The following is an 18,458-nucleotide window of genomic DNA, read 5'->3' on the forward strand; positions in this document are numbered from 1 at the left end:
CGGCCTTTCTGTGTCACGTGACGGGGGAGTCTGGTGTCACGTGAGGCCCAGGTGGCGGCGGAGCTACTGCGAGAGTGAGAGGAAGGGGAAGTCGGAAGGGGTGCGAGTGAGGCAAGGGGGGCGGGGGGAAAGACAGCTCCCGGGAGGGCCAGGGGTGCGTGTACCTTTGCTTCTCCCTGTAGCTCTCCGGTTGGCCCTACTTTGGTCGCTCGCAGCCAGGTGACAGCTGGGCCCGGCCGGCCGCGTGCTGCCTGGGGCGTGAGGAGCGCGCGCCCTGCCCTCTAGTGCGGCGCTCGTCGCCCCTCCCCCCCGTCCGTCCAGTCGCTTCCCGTCCAGTCTTGTCCCGTCCCTTCGGGTGCTGCCGTCTGGGTGCCTATGCGAGTCGGAGGCATTGGGGACATCTTTTGACTTCCCGGCCCCTATCCGGGCTGCCCTCCCCATCGCGGGGCCGGCCGCTGTTCCGGCCCCAGGATGCAGAATGTGATTAACACGGTGAAGGGAAAGGCACTGGAAGTGGCTGAGTACCTGACCCCGGTCCTCAAGGTAAGCCGGGCGGGCTTGCCGGGGGCTGTCAGGCTCACGGTCAGCTCTGCAAGAACCGGGCGCCAGAGGAGACCCCTGTTATCCGACGGGGAACAGTGTAGGAAGGTGTAAGGGTGGGACGCAGAGAAGGGGGAGCCCCCATCCCTGGTCTCCCCTTACCGTTCGGTAGGGCTTTCTGGCTCCTCATTGATAAACTTGGAGCGACGCTCTGTGTGTGTGCTCGGGTCTCCACCCTTCACAACTCTGCGTCTGGTTTGTAGGGTTGGAAGGTGGTCGGCAGCTAGGACGATTTAACAATGTTAAATCCTAACATCGGAAGTTTAAAACATTTAACCAAGGATTTTGCTTATTTTGGTGGAATGAAATAAGTCTTGGTAGCAAAATGACATATGACACTCCCCCACCCTCAAGTTTCGGAGAAAGACTTTTTATAAGTATGAAATACGTAAATAGTGACTGAGGTTACTATTCCTTAAGAGTTTAGAGGAACGAAGTGAAATTGGTAACGTTAACATTGTACTTGAACTAAAGAGCAGAACTATGCTTTCCCACGTTTTAAAAATATCAGTAACTGGTTTTTAATCTTGGACTTTCAGTGATAATAAAGAGCAGCTTGACTCGCTTGAATATATAATTTTTAGTATATTGGCAAAATACAGCACTTACAAAGTAAAAATTGTAACACATTAGCTGTTACAGCAGTGACTGTATTGTTTCGTATTTTCAGAGATAAATTTCTAGAACTGCAGTCAAGTTTCTCTTATTCTGGGGTATCTTTATTTTTGCACTTTTTCTGAAAAGTGCATCGTGATACTAAATGACTGGCAAGTGCTCGCTTAGTTTTCTTTCATTTTGTTCTTTTATTAACTTTTTATTCGAATTTTACTAATCTTAGTGTGGGGATAAAATATTCTGATATAATAAGAGAAATGGTTGGCAGTTTTACTTCCTTTCCTTGACATAGAGAAATGTTAGATCTGTATGTTTTTTTTTTTTTTTACATACTTCCAAGACTCGTTTTGAAATGAGACCTAGTTGGGCCAAGTAAGAAAAAAGTCAGGTACAGTTAAATGGGATCCTAACTCTTGCTTTCATTTTGTTTGTTTACTGTGAAAGTCATTTTAGTTAATTAAGCTTTTTCAGTCAACTATTTAAAATTCAAAAATAATTTTGACATTGAATCAAATGTTTCTACCTCATCTTATATTATACTTTTTCAGAATAGCATGTTTACCTAGGTATACAGCATTTTAACAATCCGCAGTGTTACAAATTTTTAGTTTCAATGAGAGATGAATCAAAGATCTCTTAAATATAAAAGTTATTTAATAGTCTGATTGTATTTTATTGAATTTATGACATAGATTGTTTTGAAGAATCATTTTACTTGTTTCTCAACTGGAAAGAAGTGTTAACCTGTTAGTATGTAAGGTGTATATTTTTACTATAAAGGAAAGCAGAATTATGACCCTCTCCTGTCACTCCTTTGCTCTTGGTTTACAGAGAGAATCCTTAAAGTATCCTGCTAAATGAGGGAAGGAGAAAAAAGGGAAAATTCTTAAGAAAGAAATAATGAATTCTGCTAAACTTAAGAAAAAAAATCATGTTTTGTTTAGGGAACATACATACAGTAAAAACTTAAGTCCTGATAATGATTTTCAAGGCTGTACTTAATTGGTAGAAATTGCAATCTCAAGTACTACTCTGTCTCATGAGCACTTTTGCTTTAAGCCAACTTGACCTCTTAGCACTCCATGGAACACAGTCCTGCTTCTAAGCTTTTGTATTTGCTCTTCTCTCAGCTTGAAATGCTCTCCCTCCAGATGGCTTTATGGTTTGTTCATTGACATAGGTGTTTAAGTTACTTATCTTTATTCTCTTATTTCAATTTTTTTGTTTGTTTGTTTTGGTGGTGCTGGATATTGAACCCAGGGTCTTGTGCATGCAAGACAAGCACTCTACCAACTGAGCTATGTCCTCATCCCTTATTTCAAACTTTCACGGCCCTCTCCCTACCACCTGGCAGATTCCTCTCTGCTTCATTTTTTTTAATAGTATGCTATTCATTATCATTTGACTTTTTTTTCCTCAACTAGAATTAAAATAATTTTTGAGAGCAAAGATGAGTTTGGTCTATTTTATTCATACATACATACCATTGCCTGGCACAAAGTAGTTGGTAAATATTTGTTGAATGAGTAATGTTTATAAATGAATCTTTTCATTTTTTGTAGGCTACCACAAAATCTTACTTATAGCTTAAAATTTAGAAAAATTTAATAAATACCATATCTTACTTAGAGGAAAGAATATTGTTTTAATATCTTGGTGGAGATGAGAGTAATGGGAAATATTAAATGATTCCTACATTTGATTTCTAATATTACTCAGTTTAAATAAGATTTGTTAAGATTCTTAAACATCTTTGAGTCATTTTTATGGTGCTGTTAAATAAAGATATTTGTTCATTGCACAGAATCATTGTAAAGCTTCATGCTTATTTAAACCTTTGAATGTTTTTTCTTAGAACTGTGATCAAATTGTTTAAGTTTTCTACATTAGGCTTTTATATATCTTTGGTCAAGTACCAGTGATGTACATGATATGCACAGTGTATAATTTTTTGAATGTACTCCATTGCGTAGAAGAATTCATTGCCCCTGCAACATTTTGTAATTGAAATTGAAAGATATTATTATATTATTGTTTTTGCTTTCTTTAGGAATCAAAATTTAAGGAAACGGGTGTAATCACCCCAGAAGAGGTAAGTGTTTGAGATATTTTAAAATCTTTATTTTCTAAAATTGTATTAAACTGGATTTTTTGCTTTGTGAGAGAACATCTTGAACTTTTTGATTTCACTACAGTTAGATTTTGGTGATTTATGGGAATTTCTGCTTCCTATAGAAGAGAATATGTAACTTCCTTCTCAGTTTGCAACTTCTCCTATTTCTCTGTGGTTCCTCTTTATATAGAAATGAAGGTGTTTGAGGGAATGGGAAAGATTCCTATGGTCACACCCTTTATTCATACTTATTATTGTATTGAGCTTTACAGTGGGCTCATAGGGTTGCTGTGTCAGGCTCTGTCTATACCAAATGTGAATTTTTATAGCTTTCTGTCTGGAAACTTTACTCATTGCTAAAATTTTCTCTTAATATTCAGAATTAAATGTATTGTTACCTACTGGGCGCTCATTTAGTTTACCTTTTCTACTAAACAAGTAATGTTGAAACTACTTGGTACTGGAACTAACAGCTATGTGATAGGTCAGTTGTATTTTATTGAACTTTAAACATAGAATTATGTTTTGAAGAATCATTTCACTTATTGACCAAATCTGTATGACAAGAGTTCTCTTTCATTATGTATTTTATCCCTAGAAAAGTTAAGTATATACTGAGCTAAAAGCCCTTTTTGGTTCCAGCTTTGTATCAGATTTATTTTGTTTTTTAAGTAAAAGGCAAGGGATTTATTTAAGTTTGATCTTGAACTCACTGTAAACACTGTTCATTGGCAATCTATATTCATTATTTTAAAAGAAATGTTTTGAAATAAGTCATATTACATGATGGGACCACTGTTGCAGCTATACATTCCAGGTCCTCAGGCCAGAGAATTAACTGGTCTATCAGTTTTCATTATGATGGCATCTTCCTAGTCCCAAATCCTTCTGAGATTTAAGAATGGTTTCTTAAACTGATCTTTTATCCAAAACTGCCTTTAATTTTAATGAAGACACATGGTAGAATGAAAAAAAAAAAAAAGCCTAGAAGACCTACTTTCTAGACCCATTTCTCCAATTTCTACTTATTTTGGCACATCGATTAAGCTATCTAAGTCCAGGCCTCATGTTTCCTCATCTGTAAGAGGAAGAGCTTGAGCTAGACATTCTCTGAAGAATTTATTCTACCTTAGGCTTCATGAGTTTAATACCTTGAATACCCCCCCAAAAAACAAACAAACAAAAAACAAACAAAAGTTATGATCAAAAGGCTAACATTTTCTTGCCAACCAGAATTATAATGTAGACATGGCTCTTTAAGTATCTGAAATCAAGAGCAGAGATGAGCATTTGTTGTTCTTGCACTCTCAGGCTTTATCTTGACTACATGAAGATGACTAATTATTAGTGGATGTTAGAGACGCAATCTATGGTTGTTGAATAGAATTAAGCTTAAGATAGGGATTCATCCTAAAATGAGTAGCTGTTATACTTGATACCATGAAAAAAGTTAGTTTTTTTTTTTTTTTCTTAAAAAATAATCAAGACAAAACTACCCAACTTGGGTACCATCCACATAATGTTGGGTTGGGATAGAGCACAATTACAGGATTTGAGTTAGTTTAAAATGACACTGGAAAAGGAAAATGGGAAGACAGTATTTGCTTTGAGTAAATACTGTATACAAAATTCATTTGTTTTTCCTGTTTCTGGGCTTCTTACTGTCAGTCTCCAACTATCGTTTTGTTTTCATTGAGAGGTGTAAAAGTATTTGTGTTTAAAAAGAGGGACAGCCAGTGTCTAACATGATATTGTCTGGGAAAAAAAATAATGTTGGATGTGTGTAATGACTTGATTAAATTAGAATTCTATTAATAAAGGGTAGGTTGAGGAATAAAATTGCTCACCAAAATGTAAATATTGGTTCTATCATATTGAAGTTATTCTTTATTATCTAGTGACAAATAGAAAATATTTAATCAGAAAGAGAAAGGTACAGCAAACGGTTGATAATTTGAAATTTGACTATATTTTCCACATTATTTCATTTGAAAATGCAAAGCAAGTAATAATGGCCATTGCTAATGAGTGTAACTGCACACATGTGCTAATTATTCGTATAATTCTGTGTTCTTCAAAATAGTTTTCCTTACTTTCTAGTGTTTGATTTTTTTTTTTTTTTAATTAATGGATACCAGTAGAGTGACCCAGGAATAAAATTAGTCTTGTGACTTCAAGGCAATATAATTAAATAATTTTTATTTTTAATTACTTAATTTAACTTCCATTTTGTTAAATTATTACTTTTTAAAAATGTATGAATTATTTATTTCTGGAATTTTCCATTTACTATTTTCAGACTACATTGCACTATGGGTAACAGGAACCGTACAAAAGAATACTGTGGATAAAAGGGGTAAATTCTTACTTTTGCTGCTGATAACCACAGAACTAAAGTAGCATTTGTTCCAGTGACCCCAAAATGCTTGATTTAAGAACAAAACTATTGTTTTCATTTTGGTTTTTGTCTTTACTTAACTAGTTTAAATAATAAAAAGATTATATGAAATGAAGGAAAAGAAACACTTAGAAATTTCCTATGGGAATATAGTTGATATATCTTGATGATATGTCATCTTAAAATAGGTTATTCTCAAAATTTTTACTTGATAGGAGTTTTACTCTCAAAAGAGTATTTTATATAGATATACTTTCTCAGGGAAGCATTAGAAGACTAAATATATTGTGATTTTTTTGGCTGTTTAATAAACCCATAAACAATGCAATATTTTAAGTTAGAACTGTTGTGAAATAGAAGCAATTGGGAAAGTACGTGCATATATTGCTTGAGTTTGGAGACTGTAGTTATGCTTCTTCTGTTTTCTGCTCAAAAATAAGTGGATTACTGTCCTTTAGTAAAATCACCTTAAGTGATTTTATGAACTGGAAATTTTCAAAAGTTTCAGTTATTTCTTAGTCTTTTTTTTTTCTGAAGGAAATAAAATGCACATAGTGTTGAACCTGCTGTAAAGCCTAAGGATTAGAATTTCATTTCTTAGTTTTTTTTATGTGTTTTCAGTGTAAGTTCAATAATTTTTAACTTTTCCCCTGTTGTTTGGCACTACATTTTTGTTATTAATGATTTCTTAAAGAGTATGATGAAGTTTTCAAAATTGGTCGTTACTTACGTTTTTAAAAATATCATAAAGAGAGTGCTAGGGGTGTAGTTCAGTGATAAGAATGCTTCCCTAGCATACATACAAAGCCCTGGGTTCAATCCCTAGCATTGAAAAAGAAAAACAGAGAAAAGGAAAGGGACAAGAACAAAGAAATTAAGGTTATTTAAAAAAAAAAAAAAAAGCCACATAGAGCACCACTGATTGAATCCTTAGTACTACAATAAATAAGTAATTATGTACATATACACCCACATATACATGTATATTTACATATACAGAAATATTAATTATATAAATAAAAGAAGCATACACTGTGATGTAAGAGTAGTATTACATCTGATACCTGTACCTATTTAGTTATTTTTTCAAAGGTTTACACTGAGTTTTTCAGTCATTACCAAGAATCTCTGTATTAATCAATATTAATAATCAGGGCTGGGATTATGGCTCAGTGGTAGAGTGCTTGCCTGGCATGTGTAAGGCACTGAGTTAAACTCTAAGAACCGCATATAAATAAACAAAATAAAGTACAGTAATAATAGTCAAAAATAAGTGTTGGAGCAGATAGAGCAGGTTTGGTGCTTTTTACACCTTAATTGATTGACAGGTATCAAGGTTACCCAGAGTGATCAGTCTGGTATTTTGCAACCCCACATTTAGTGATGTTCCATTTTTCTTTTTCCCTCTTTCATATTCCTTCCAAATCAAGTTTGTGGCAGCTGGAGATCACTTAGTACACCACTGTCCAACATGGCAATGGTAAGTAATCTTAAGTGAAAAATAGAAAACTAGAAAAAGAATGACTTCAGAATTATGGCAGTTTGCAAAATAGGTTAATGTCTGGAAATTAGAATAACAAGCTTAACCTACTTCCTGTAGATTTTTTTCAAACAATATCCCAGTGATAGTCAAAATAAAATGAAGGAAGAAAATGGTGTTGTACCTTTTTATTTTGCTCCATTAACACAAAAGATGGACATATTGGAGATTTATCTGTTTACCTTCTTTACTAGTATTCCCTTTGTAGTGTCTGTGTCTAAATTTGTGGTTCTTTAAAAAATAATGTTCAGGTATTTAATAAATTTAATTAGTTTCTTTATTCAATTTAACAAATGTTTATTGAATATTTTTTATGACAGCAAATGCAAATATTTGGTATCCTTTTATGTTTTTTAAAACATAAAGTATGAACATTTTTATTAAGGTTGAAAAGTATGTACCCTCTTTACAAATTGCCAAAGTTAAAAAAGGTTCATTATACTAATTAAGATCTTGACTATAAATCTACTTATGATAGACTTAAAGCTTTTATTTTCTTTATTAACTCATAATTAATAAAGTAATTAAATACAACATATACTTTGAAATATTCTGAAAAATAACAAAGTTTTAAAGCAAATGAAGTTTCATTACTTTCAAGTACTAATTAAAGGTTACAGTTTATAGAAAAAGAGATCCCAATACTAGCAGATGTATTTATTCAGTTTAGAATTGTTTGGAATTAATCATCTTGTGTGAATGTAGCTGTTTCAATTTATTGTGATTTTTTTTCTTAGTAATTTTTTTTTTTAATTTGTAGCTGAAAGATACAGATTTGGTTGGGGACAGTGGTTCTAGAATTAACAAGGTTTTAATTGACAATTTTTTTTCTTAATTTCTAAAGAACTTAAATAGTTTAAGTACTTTAAGCTAGTTTTATTCTCCTTTATATTTACCATGTACCTGAAACACTGGTTGTTGCTTTTTCTCAGTTTTTATATTTTAGGGCATTGTTTTTTATGTATCAAAAAAAGCCAAAATATCATCAGCTATATCTATTTTTATGTCTTTCTTTTATACTTGTATCTCTGTTCCATATTTAAGAAAATTAAATTCATATCATAGAAGTTCTTTGATTCAAGAAAGTTATGGGGTTTTTTTTCCCTTATATTCTAAGCTTTTTGTGAAAAGTAGGTTCTGGTCTATAATTTAATATATTTCAATACAAATAGATATAAAATATTAATGTTTCTTTTGTGAAGATATGACATTCATTTTCTATATTGAAATTTCTTTATTGTAAACTTTAATTGTCTAAGTTTAACTATCTGATTGGTAGCATTGTGATAGGGGTTTGTATATAAGGACAAGATCTTCTAGTAGTAGATCTATTTTATGAATAGGGGTTAATAGAGTTCTAGTTTATGAATTATGATTGTTGAAATAATTTTTTGTAACTTAGAACACAATTATATTCCACCCAGTGTCCATGCTTCTGACTGAATTGCTGGGGCCAAAGGAATAATCTTAAATCATTGATAGAAACAGATTATTTCTATGTCAGTACTTGTCATGTGCTCAAGTGCTATCATGAACTTTTTTTTAACTTTTTCCTTCATAACCTTAGGCATTGTCATCATATTGTTAAAATTTGACAACTGAGATTAGTTGAAAGAAGAGATGTTAAATGTATTAGGGCATTTCCTAGTTTTATCTTGTGCTCCAGACTATGGCTCGAAATTTCTGCAGAAGCTTAAAAAGGCAGTCAAACTCCCAAGTTTGTGTTCTTACATTTGTGAAGAAAACATGTGCCATCTCGGTACTGGCTAAGCCTAGTAGATAGCCCACAAATTCTTGATGAGAAATGTCAGAATAGCTTAAAAAAAAAAAAAAAAGTTACAATTGGTTCTGACCCACAGAAAAAATAATTTAAGAGTAGAAATCCTGGAGTTGCTTGGCTTGATCCTCTTTCTTTACACCTTCTGGTTTTGTGACTGTGGGCAACCTGACCCCTTTAAGCTTTAGTTTACCTGCCTATAAAATGGCATATTAGCTACGTCTTAATATTAGCTATGTCTTAGAATTATGAAAATTAATTAATAATAGTGTATGTTTGAGTTCTAACATCCAATAAAAGAAACTTTTTAAAGCATTATTGTTCTCAATATTATCATCTTGTGATTCAAAGCCATCTTTTCTTAGTTCCAATTTTAATACAGTGGTAGGAACAGGGATCTTGCCAACCACCTACTTTATTATGTAATGACATGCAGCTTTTTTCTTCCTTCTTTTCTTTCTTTCTTTCTTTCTTTCTTTCTTTCTTTCTTTCTTTCTTTCTTTCTTTCTGTCTGTCTTTTCTTGATTCTCAAGATGAACTACAATTTGGATTGATAATGTGAAAGATTATTCAATGAAATACAGCTCCCTGAGAGCAGCATTTTCTTTTTGCTTAGAGGCGAGATATAATGGTTGCTTGATAGTTCTATTATCTTACAGTTTTTGTCAAATATTTAATCCAAATTCTCTGAAGTCTGTCTGCATCTCTTAGTATATTTCATTTATATTATTGTTATGCTTTTCTGTGTCCTGACACAATCAGTTAAAGACATTTTTCCCCAATCAATCCTAAAACAATTCCCATAGTAGTGTGGATTCTATAGTTTTGAGATTTACTTTTATATCTTCTGTTCCATATTTGATAAAATATATTTTGTATTTTGGTGCTTTTCACTATTTTTAAAGGGCTACAGGGGAAGAATTGAAAGTGAAGGCATACCTACCAACAGGCAAACAATTTTTGGTAACCAAAAATGGTAAGAATTATGTTGTATACATTGGTAAACTTTGCACAGTTATATTAAAAACAACAGTTGACACTTACCAGATTTCTAGTTTATTCCTAAAACTGATCTAAAAACTTTTTCAGACAGAAATGAGGAAATTTTATGAAGCTCTAAATTTTCTATTCTTGGAGTCATTTTTCTTAGTTGATTTTTGTCTCCTCTTCCTTTTTGTTACTTATTTTTGCCAAAAAAGAAAAAAATTTGGTTGTCAAGATATGGAGGAAGAGGGTCCTAAGAAAAGTTGGATTTCTTCTAATTGGATATTTAACTGATACTGCCTACCTTTGACGTTTAAAAGTTCAAAGCTAAATATTTTATCTTCCATGTGCTATTGAAGGATTGCCTATAGACAAAAAAAAAAATGTTTTGAAGCAGATATCTTATTTATGAAGTTAAAATAGCACTAAAAGTTTATGATAGTCTTTAAATAATCACATAACAATATATTGATTTTCATTCTAACTTATCCCATATGGGAAAGGAAAAATAATATGTAAAAAAACAGTATTTTTTTATTCCCTTCAGTATATTTACTTTTAGAATTTATTATTTATATTCTGATTAAGTAAATCAGGAGGTTCATAGCAATTTGTTTACCCTACATCATGTTCTTACCTTATAATTGTTCAATTTTAAGGCTTATGAGTAAAAATACTTATTAATTGACACATTTGCTTTGTGAAAAACTGGTCACCAATATTGTATAAGGGGGTAAAATTTAGCAGTTTGTTTAATTTTAAACTGTTTTATCCATTAGAATAACTAGAACTTAAATATGAATTCTGACATGTGGTACTGCCATGTTCTGAGAGTAAAGCCATTACTTCAAGGTTATTGTTGGATTAGCCTGAAATTGAACAGTGCCATCTAACTTCAGCCTACAGTTCTTTACCACTATGGTAAAGAAATATGTAGAACACTCCCACCAGAGCCTTTCTACTTGTCTTCTGACAAAGTCATTCAGGGAAAAATTAATGTGGTCAAATAATTAGTTATATGTCTATGGGCTGAATGTAATTCTTAACCACTTTCATTTGAAGTGAAATATATTCACTTAATAATTTTATAGCATAAGTAAATATAATGGAATAAGAATTCTCTTCTTTTTAACAAATTTGTGGTTAACAGATTGTGTACTAGTAACTGTGTTTCCCCTTTTTTTATAGTGCCATGCTATAAGCGGTGCAAACAGATGGAATATTCAGATGAATTGGAAGCTATCATTGAAGAAGATGATGGTGATGGGGGATGGGTAGATACATATCATAACACAGGTAAAAAGAGAATAGAGTGACATATATTTAAATTTTATTAAACTTTTCAAAATCCTTCATTGTAACAGTTTTCATAAGAAAAAGAGGTATTGTCCCAGTAGACTTTTACCTAAAAGAAGTAGGAGGACATATTATGGGGGAAAAGAGTTTAAAAAAAAAAAAAAAGAATCCTTGGAGTATATTAAATTTCTTTAGTGCCTGCTGTTTCAGTTGCAGTTTGAAATATCCATGTTATTTTTGTTATTTCTAAGTTATAGGCAAAAATAAAACCATTCAAAAATACTAAAACTTTGCTATAGAAAATCTCTTATTTACATGTTGTTGCATTATTGGATTATGAGCTCCTTTATGTCAGGAACTCTTCTATACTCATACTGATTTATTACTTACATGCAGAGAACTAGCATCTGGAAGAAATTTAAGTGTGAGCTTCACGAGGGATTCATTGTTGAATCCTCAGTATCTATGTTAGTGTCTAACATAGAAGTTGTTCAATAAGTATTTGTTAATTGAATTATAGGGATTTTTAAGTGCATGTTTACGTGTTATTTGAAACACTGAATAAACTTTATTATTACAAATTATAAAAAATTCTATTTTGCCTCTGTGTTTATGTATCTTTAAAAAATACATATTATTATGTGCTGCTGTAGCTACTGCTTATTACTTAGTTTTAATAAAGAAAATGTGTTCTAAGTTTAAGTGCATGATCTAAAACCAAGTTTTCTCTCCCTGAATCCTAGAGACAAATAGGTTTATCCTACAGCTGTGTTTCTCAACCTCAACACTATTAACACAATTGACATTTAGCCCTGGATAATTTTTTGTTGTAGCCTTTCTCGTGCATTATAGAATGTTTAATAGTATCTTTGTCCTCTGCCTACTCGATGCCAGTAGCATCCCCCAGTTACCACACAAAATACCTCCAGACATTGCTACATCTTTCATGATTAGCAAATTGTTGCTCTTAATTGTGATTTATTGCAATAGACAATAGACTAAGTCTCTGTACAAGTAAAAGTACCACCTTAGAGGTCAATTTCTCCTCTACTCTAAATGAAGAACACTGCCATCTGTTTTCTTATGAAAATATAGGCACAAATCCAGGACTGGAACTTCTCAAACTGAAACTTGTTTGCTGCTTAATGAGTTGAGTGATGTTATGTCAAAGCTTAGAGGAAATAACCGATTCAGCAGCTTTTTTTTTAATATTTACTTTTTAGTTATAGGTGGACACAATATCTTTATTTTTATGTGGTGCTGAGGTCGAACCCATGCTAGACAAGCGCTCTTCTGCTAAGTCACAACCCCAGCCCTCAGCAGCTTTTTATAATGATTTTTTAAATGGTCCTCTTTTTTCCCCCACCAATTAATGCTATTAGACTTCTTTTTTTCCTGACCTTTACAAAATCTTCTAATTGTTTTACTTTAATTTTCTCATGACTGGAAGATGTAGTCAGTCCATTGTTATTAAATTGCCTATTGACTGACTAGAACAGTTGGTTATAAAGCACTGTTTCTGAAGTCAACATAATGGGTTACTCTATTTTTTAGTTGTATTCTATTTCATATTCATTATTGCAAACTCCAGGGGTGTATTTATAGTATCATTTGTCTCAGAGATAAGTTGGTGTCAGTATGATTGGAGAAACAAAAATCTTTAGAAATTCAACAGGTAAAAAATAGTGCTGTAGTGATAGAGAACAGGCAGTGTCATTTTTTGCATGTGAAAAATAACACAGTATTTTATTTCTGTTAATGTAAATTCTAATTATTTATGAGATGTAAAACTTTAGAATATTCAGTGGATCATTTTGTAATGTCAATTTGATATGTTAAGATTTGGGTTTTACATATCATTTAAGATATAGAGTATAAGATGGATTCTATATAATACTATGAATATTTAAGGTAAATACCATTTATGGATCTCTAACTGGTGCCCATCCAATAACTACTATAACGAGAGCTGTTGTTTTACCTTTCAAACTTCAACTGTTACACTGATTCTTTTTTTTTTTTTAGTTGTAGTTGGACACAATGTTTTTATTTTTTTTTTATTAGTTGCTCAAGACAATACAATGATCTTGATATATCATACATTTGATTCAAATAGGGTATGAATTCTCATTTTTCCATGTGTACAGATTGCAGGATCACATTGGTTATACATCCATGTGTATACATACAGCAGTCCTAGTGTCAGTTGTATTCTGCTGCCCTCCCTATCCCCACTCCCCTCCCTTCCCCTCCCATCACCTCTCTCTACCCATTCTACTGTGACACTTATCTCTTTCTCTTTTTTTTTTCTTCCCTTCCCCCTCACACCATCCTATATGTATTTTGTGTAACCATGAGGGTCTCCTTCCATCTTCCGTGCAATTCCCCTTCTCCCTCCCATTCCCTCCCACCTCTTTTCCTTGTTCTGTGGTAATATTCTTCTCATGCTTTTCCTCTCTACTCTGTTTTGAGTCACCTCCTTTATATCAGAGAAGACATTAGGCATTTGTTTTTTAGGGATTGGCTAAATGACATCTTCTGTTTGTGAAAGTGAGTATATTAAACAGATGTATTAAAGTTTTAGAGGATGAATGCTTATTAGGAGCTAAGCATATATTGTATTTAAGATATTTTTTTCCCTGTAGTATCTTTAACTACTCTTGTCTTAATTAATTGTCTATCCTTGTTAAACAGTCTGAATAAGAATGTTGACAGGTATTTTGAACTAGAAATATTATTTAGCTGACTAGATATATTGCCACCTGCTTAATACTTCCAATGAGACAAAGGAGGTTCTGAAGAATTTGCTTTGTGAGGTGCAATGGAGAATCATTGAACCAAATGTCAACTCATATGTATTTTAAGCCCAGCTTCTTCATAACTGTGAGACTCAAGCAGGGCATTTTGCCTCTCCAGTGACTTCATTTCTGCATAAGGAGAAATTATTATTATAATTGCTTTAGAAGCTAGTGTTTAGAAGAATTAAATAGAATGTGTAAACACTTGGCAAAGCAGTAAGCCATATGTAAATGTAAAATGGTATTATCAAATATTCTAAGTTTCTGAACCAAATAGCATATTTTAAATATTTGAAGTAAATAGCATATTAATATAGCCATACCTAGTTGAGAAAATTTGGATACAGGTTTAATCAAAATGTAAATGTGAGTACTGTAATCTCTTAATAGTTTCACTTTCTTAGAATGTATTGTGATAAACTAAGTGAGGAATAGTAAATTAAGGATGAGAAGGATAAGTCATGGAGAACATTAAATTAGTTTGTATTTTTAGTTTGAGGCAGCATCTTTGGGATTATATTTGTATTTATCTCTTTACTTCAGATCAGTTATGAGAATTTAGATAATTTTAAGTGTTTTTATGTTGCTTTATTCAAATAAATGTGATGTTTACAGTTTAATTTTAGTTACTCTTTTTCTGCTGAATTGTAAACAGGTATTGCAGGAATAACTGAAGCAGTTAAGGAGATTACATTGGAAAACAAGGTACTGGTTCGTTAATATTTCTAAAATCAGTGACCTAGTTATTTGCATATGTAATATGTCTATATCTATATATCTATGTTGAAATCATTCATCTTTCTTATCCACACTTACCATTATCAAACTCATTTAAATTCCAATTATTTTCCCCCCCTCTCATTTTCTGCATCAGCATATACTAGAACACTACTGCTTCTTTATACTTCCCTTACTTTTCTTTCTTTCTGTTTCTTTTTTTATTTTTGCAGTGCAGGGGATCAAACCCAAGGCCTGATCTCATGCATACTAGGAAAAAGCTCTGCCACTGAGCCACAATACAACCCTCCCTTATTTTTCTTGTAGTATGGCTTAAAAAATCATTCTGGGGCTTTGGGTTGTAACTCAGTGGTAGAGCCCTTACTCAGCATGTGCCAGGCCCTGGGTACAATTGCTAGCACCATTAATAAAAAAAAGAAGAAGAAGAAAATGCAAGAAAAAACATTTTTAAGATCGTTACTACTACTACAAACTACTACTACTACTACTACTACTACTATTTTTCATTAATTGGAAAGACTTAAGGTAGTTGAAGTGATTTTGTTTTTAAGTATATTCAGTACTAGATGCTAATGGTATCTTAATATTTAAACTTTGTACTCTAAATGTTACATAAGTAATTATTCTCTGTTTTCTTAAATTACTGACAATGTGGGGTTTTTTTGGCTTTCATTTTTGAAAATTTAAGTGTATACTTCAGCTTAGCATCACCAAAAATCATGATATTTTGAATGACTAGAAGCTAAGTTAGTTAATTTTTATTATATGATTTATTTGGGGGGAGGATAAAATATATAATTGGGTAGAATTATCCTGCTTGTAAGTTTTCATTTAATTCAAGTTGCATATATTATATTGGCTTTCCATTTCTTGGAATCATTGAAATTGTTTTCAGATTTTTATATAGTCATTTAAAATTATATAAAAAATACAAAATGTCCTCACTTTGATCTTTTCTTAATTATTTCTTTTAATCACCAAGTCTCTTGGAGGATAGACTATTTGGATGGAATAATTGTGTCCCTATTGTTCTTAGGAACATTCCCTAAAACAGTTACTAATTTAAGATATTCTTTGTATTTTTGTCATTTCCTCTTTGGAAATTTTTAATTGCAGCTTAACAGAAGTATAAGAAAGTAAAATAACTTCTGTTTTTCAGTTTTATACTAGGGATTAAGGTTTGATTTATTGACCTGAGATTTCATCCTTTTGAATTTTTATTTTTTGGAAAAGTTTGATTGAGGAGCAATCACACAAATGGTTTTGCTGCTTCAGATGACTTTATTTGCTCTATTAGTATGTATACTTCAAATTTAAATAAGTGGCAGAGCAATGTGGACAGTTTTTTTTAATATATTTATGGTAATTCAAAAATTTTTAATAAATAATGGTTATTGTGATACTTGGCATCCCACTAAACATCATTATGTGATGCTAAAGAATGAATGCTCATAATTGAAAACTGGGATATATCTTTCATATCATTTTTTAATTAACACTATATAGAATTTATATTATTTTAAAAATAACAGTCCTAAGAATATTTGACATTTAGACCGAAGTATTAATTTTGTTTTTTGTTTAGATAATTGGCCCTGAAGATTGAACCTAGGGCCTCACATATTCTGAGCTCATGCTCCTTCACTGAACTACTCCTCTAAGCCCTAAGAATAACCTTGGTTCTTGATTTTTTTTTTTTAACTTTGTTCTTCTATATCAAGTATGACTATTACCAGCATGATTAAAATTTTTCTTAATAATCAGTTTGTTAGATAATAGCTCATTTAATAACTATCCAGTAAATATAATCTATTTACTTTTATTTACATTTTGAGTATAATTAGGGTGCATTTGATTTAAATTTCTAGAGGTAAATAAAACTCTTCTAAATGTAGCCTAAATGAAACCAGATGTCTATTCACTTACTTTTATCAATTTTATATTTTTAGAATATTAGTTTTGTGTATATTATGCATACCACTGGTTAGCATTATTGTTTCATAAGAGACATTACAGTTAAGATATTCAATGGAAATCTTATGTGTTATAATAACTAAAGTTTGATAATTTTGGATTAATTCAGCAATTTTGGATTTATTAACAAATGAGAAATAGTGGGGTTTCTTGTTTTTTTTTGTTGCTAGGAATTGAGCCCCATGGATGTTTAATCACTGAGCCACATCCCTAACCTGTTTTATTTTTCATTTAGCAGGGTCTTGCTAAGTTGCTTAGGACCTCACTAAATTGCTGAGGCTGGCCCTGAACTTAAAAATCCTCCTGCCTCATCCTCCCCAGTTGCTGGGAGGCTATGCCACCATACTCAGCTAGAATATAAAAGTGTTTGATTTATAAAATATTTTAGCTTATAAATGTGTTGTGATTTACAAATTTTTCTTCTTTATACAATTTAACAAAATTTTTAAGTGATTTTCTCATACTAATAATTGGTTAACTAAAAAAATTATTTCATTGGGAGTTCAACTGTCAGCTGTTTTTAAAATAATATCTTATTTGACTCTTGGTGTTCCCAAAATACCTTTGAATATTATTTAGTCACAACACTTAGTACATTACTTTCAATGATTGACTTATGGATTTGTCATCTCCACCCGTGGTGTTTCAATTTCTTGAGAATAAGAACTGCTTTATCTTTCTTATTTTCACAGTGGTTAGTTAGCACTGTGCTAGTATGATTGTTCAATGTTTGAACTAATGAACTTATTTAGGTAACTTTAAATAAAATTAACTTTGAATGGGGGTATAACTCAGTGGTAGAACACTTGCCTAGCATGGTTGAGGTTCTTGGTTTGATCCCCAGCACTGCAAAATAAATAAATAAATAAACAAACAAACAAAAAAACCAAATGTAATTAATTTCAAAGGACAGTATAAAACTCCAAGATTGCTCAGTGCTTTGTGAAGAGGAAGAAGAGGAAGATGAAGGAGAAGCTGCAGACATGGAAGGTATTTGTGCTCTAGATTTGCTTTAATCATACTAAAATACTGATTCTACAATATTTATAATTTCTTTGGATTAAGAATTTTATACTCTAAGCTGTGTCTCTCCTTCTGGAGATGGCCCACATTTTCACTTGAATGTGAGTTCCTTGTTTTACTCCAGAAGCTTCTCACTGTCCAGATGGCTGGCATTTTCTCTTAAATATGTATTTTTTTATACTCTACCCTCAAAGACATCTCTCCCCTAAGATAGCCCACATTTTTCCTTGAAATGTAATGTGATTTTACATAAATATGTGACTTTAAAAAAAAATTTCTATCCCTTTGAATTTTAAGTTTTGACATTTAGCAGCCCAGGGAATATTTTGTTTAAATTTCATCAATATAAAACTTCCTTTGATCTTAGACTCTTACATAGTCTTGACAGCATTATTTCTGCTGGAATAAATGTCAAGTCATAAATCTTTAATGCTGGATGTAGCAGCAAAATACTAGTTTTTAAAAATTGGTTCAGAGCAACTTTGTATTTTGTTTCTCCTTTGTTGTTGTTGTTGTTGTTTTGGTACTAGGGATTGAACCTATAGGTGACTAAGCACTGAGTCACATCTCCATCTCATTTTTTTTTTTTTTTTTTTTTTTTA

At 32.2% G+C, this 18,458-nt stretch overlaps 1 protein-coding gene across 2 annotated transcripts in view; it reads left to right on the forward strand.

Moving 5' to 3' along the window:
• The first annotated feature begins 33 nt into the window (after positions 1–33).
• The window catches only part of Atg3 (autophagy related 3), a 25,534-nt gene continuing 7,109 nt past the window's right edge, over positions 34–18,458 (forward strand). Inside the window, exons 1-7 of one of the 2 annotated variants that reach the window (XM_015478521.2) lie at positions 34–543; positions 3,266–3,307; positions 7,157–7,206; positions 9,949–10,019; positions 11,216–11,323; positions 14,777–14,826; positions 17,742–17,823. In XM_015478521.2, coding sequence (XP_015334007.1) covers positions 472–543; positions 3,266–3,307; positions 7,157–7,206; positions 9,949–10,019; positions 11,216–11,323; positions 14,777–14,826; positions 17,742–17,823 — 475 coding nt within the window. In that variant the 5' untranslated portion in view covers positions 34–471. Of the gene's footprint in view, positions 544–3,265; positions 3,308–7,156; positions 7,207–9,948; positions 10,020–11,215; positions 11,324–14,776; positions 14,827–17,741; positions 17,824–18,458 lie in introns of those variants that run through there. The other variant, XM_048803315.1, reaches the window with a different exon arrangement.

This window comes from Marmota marmota, unplaced genomic scaffold (assembly GCF_001458135.2).
Source record: "Marmota marmota marmota unplaced genomic scaffold, marMar, whole genome shotgun sequence".
NCBI classification, from domain to species: domain Eukaryota; kingdom Metazoa; phylum Chordata; class Mammalia; order Rodentia; family Sciuridae; genus Marmota; species Marmota marmota.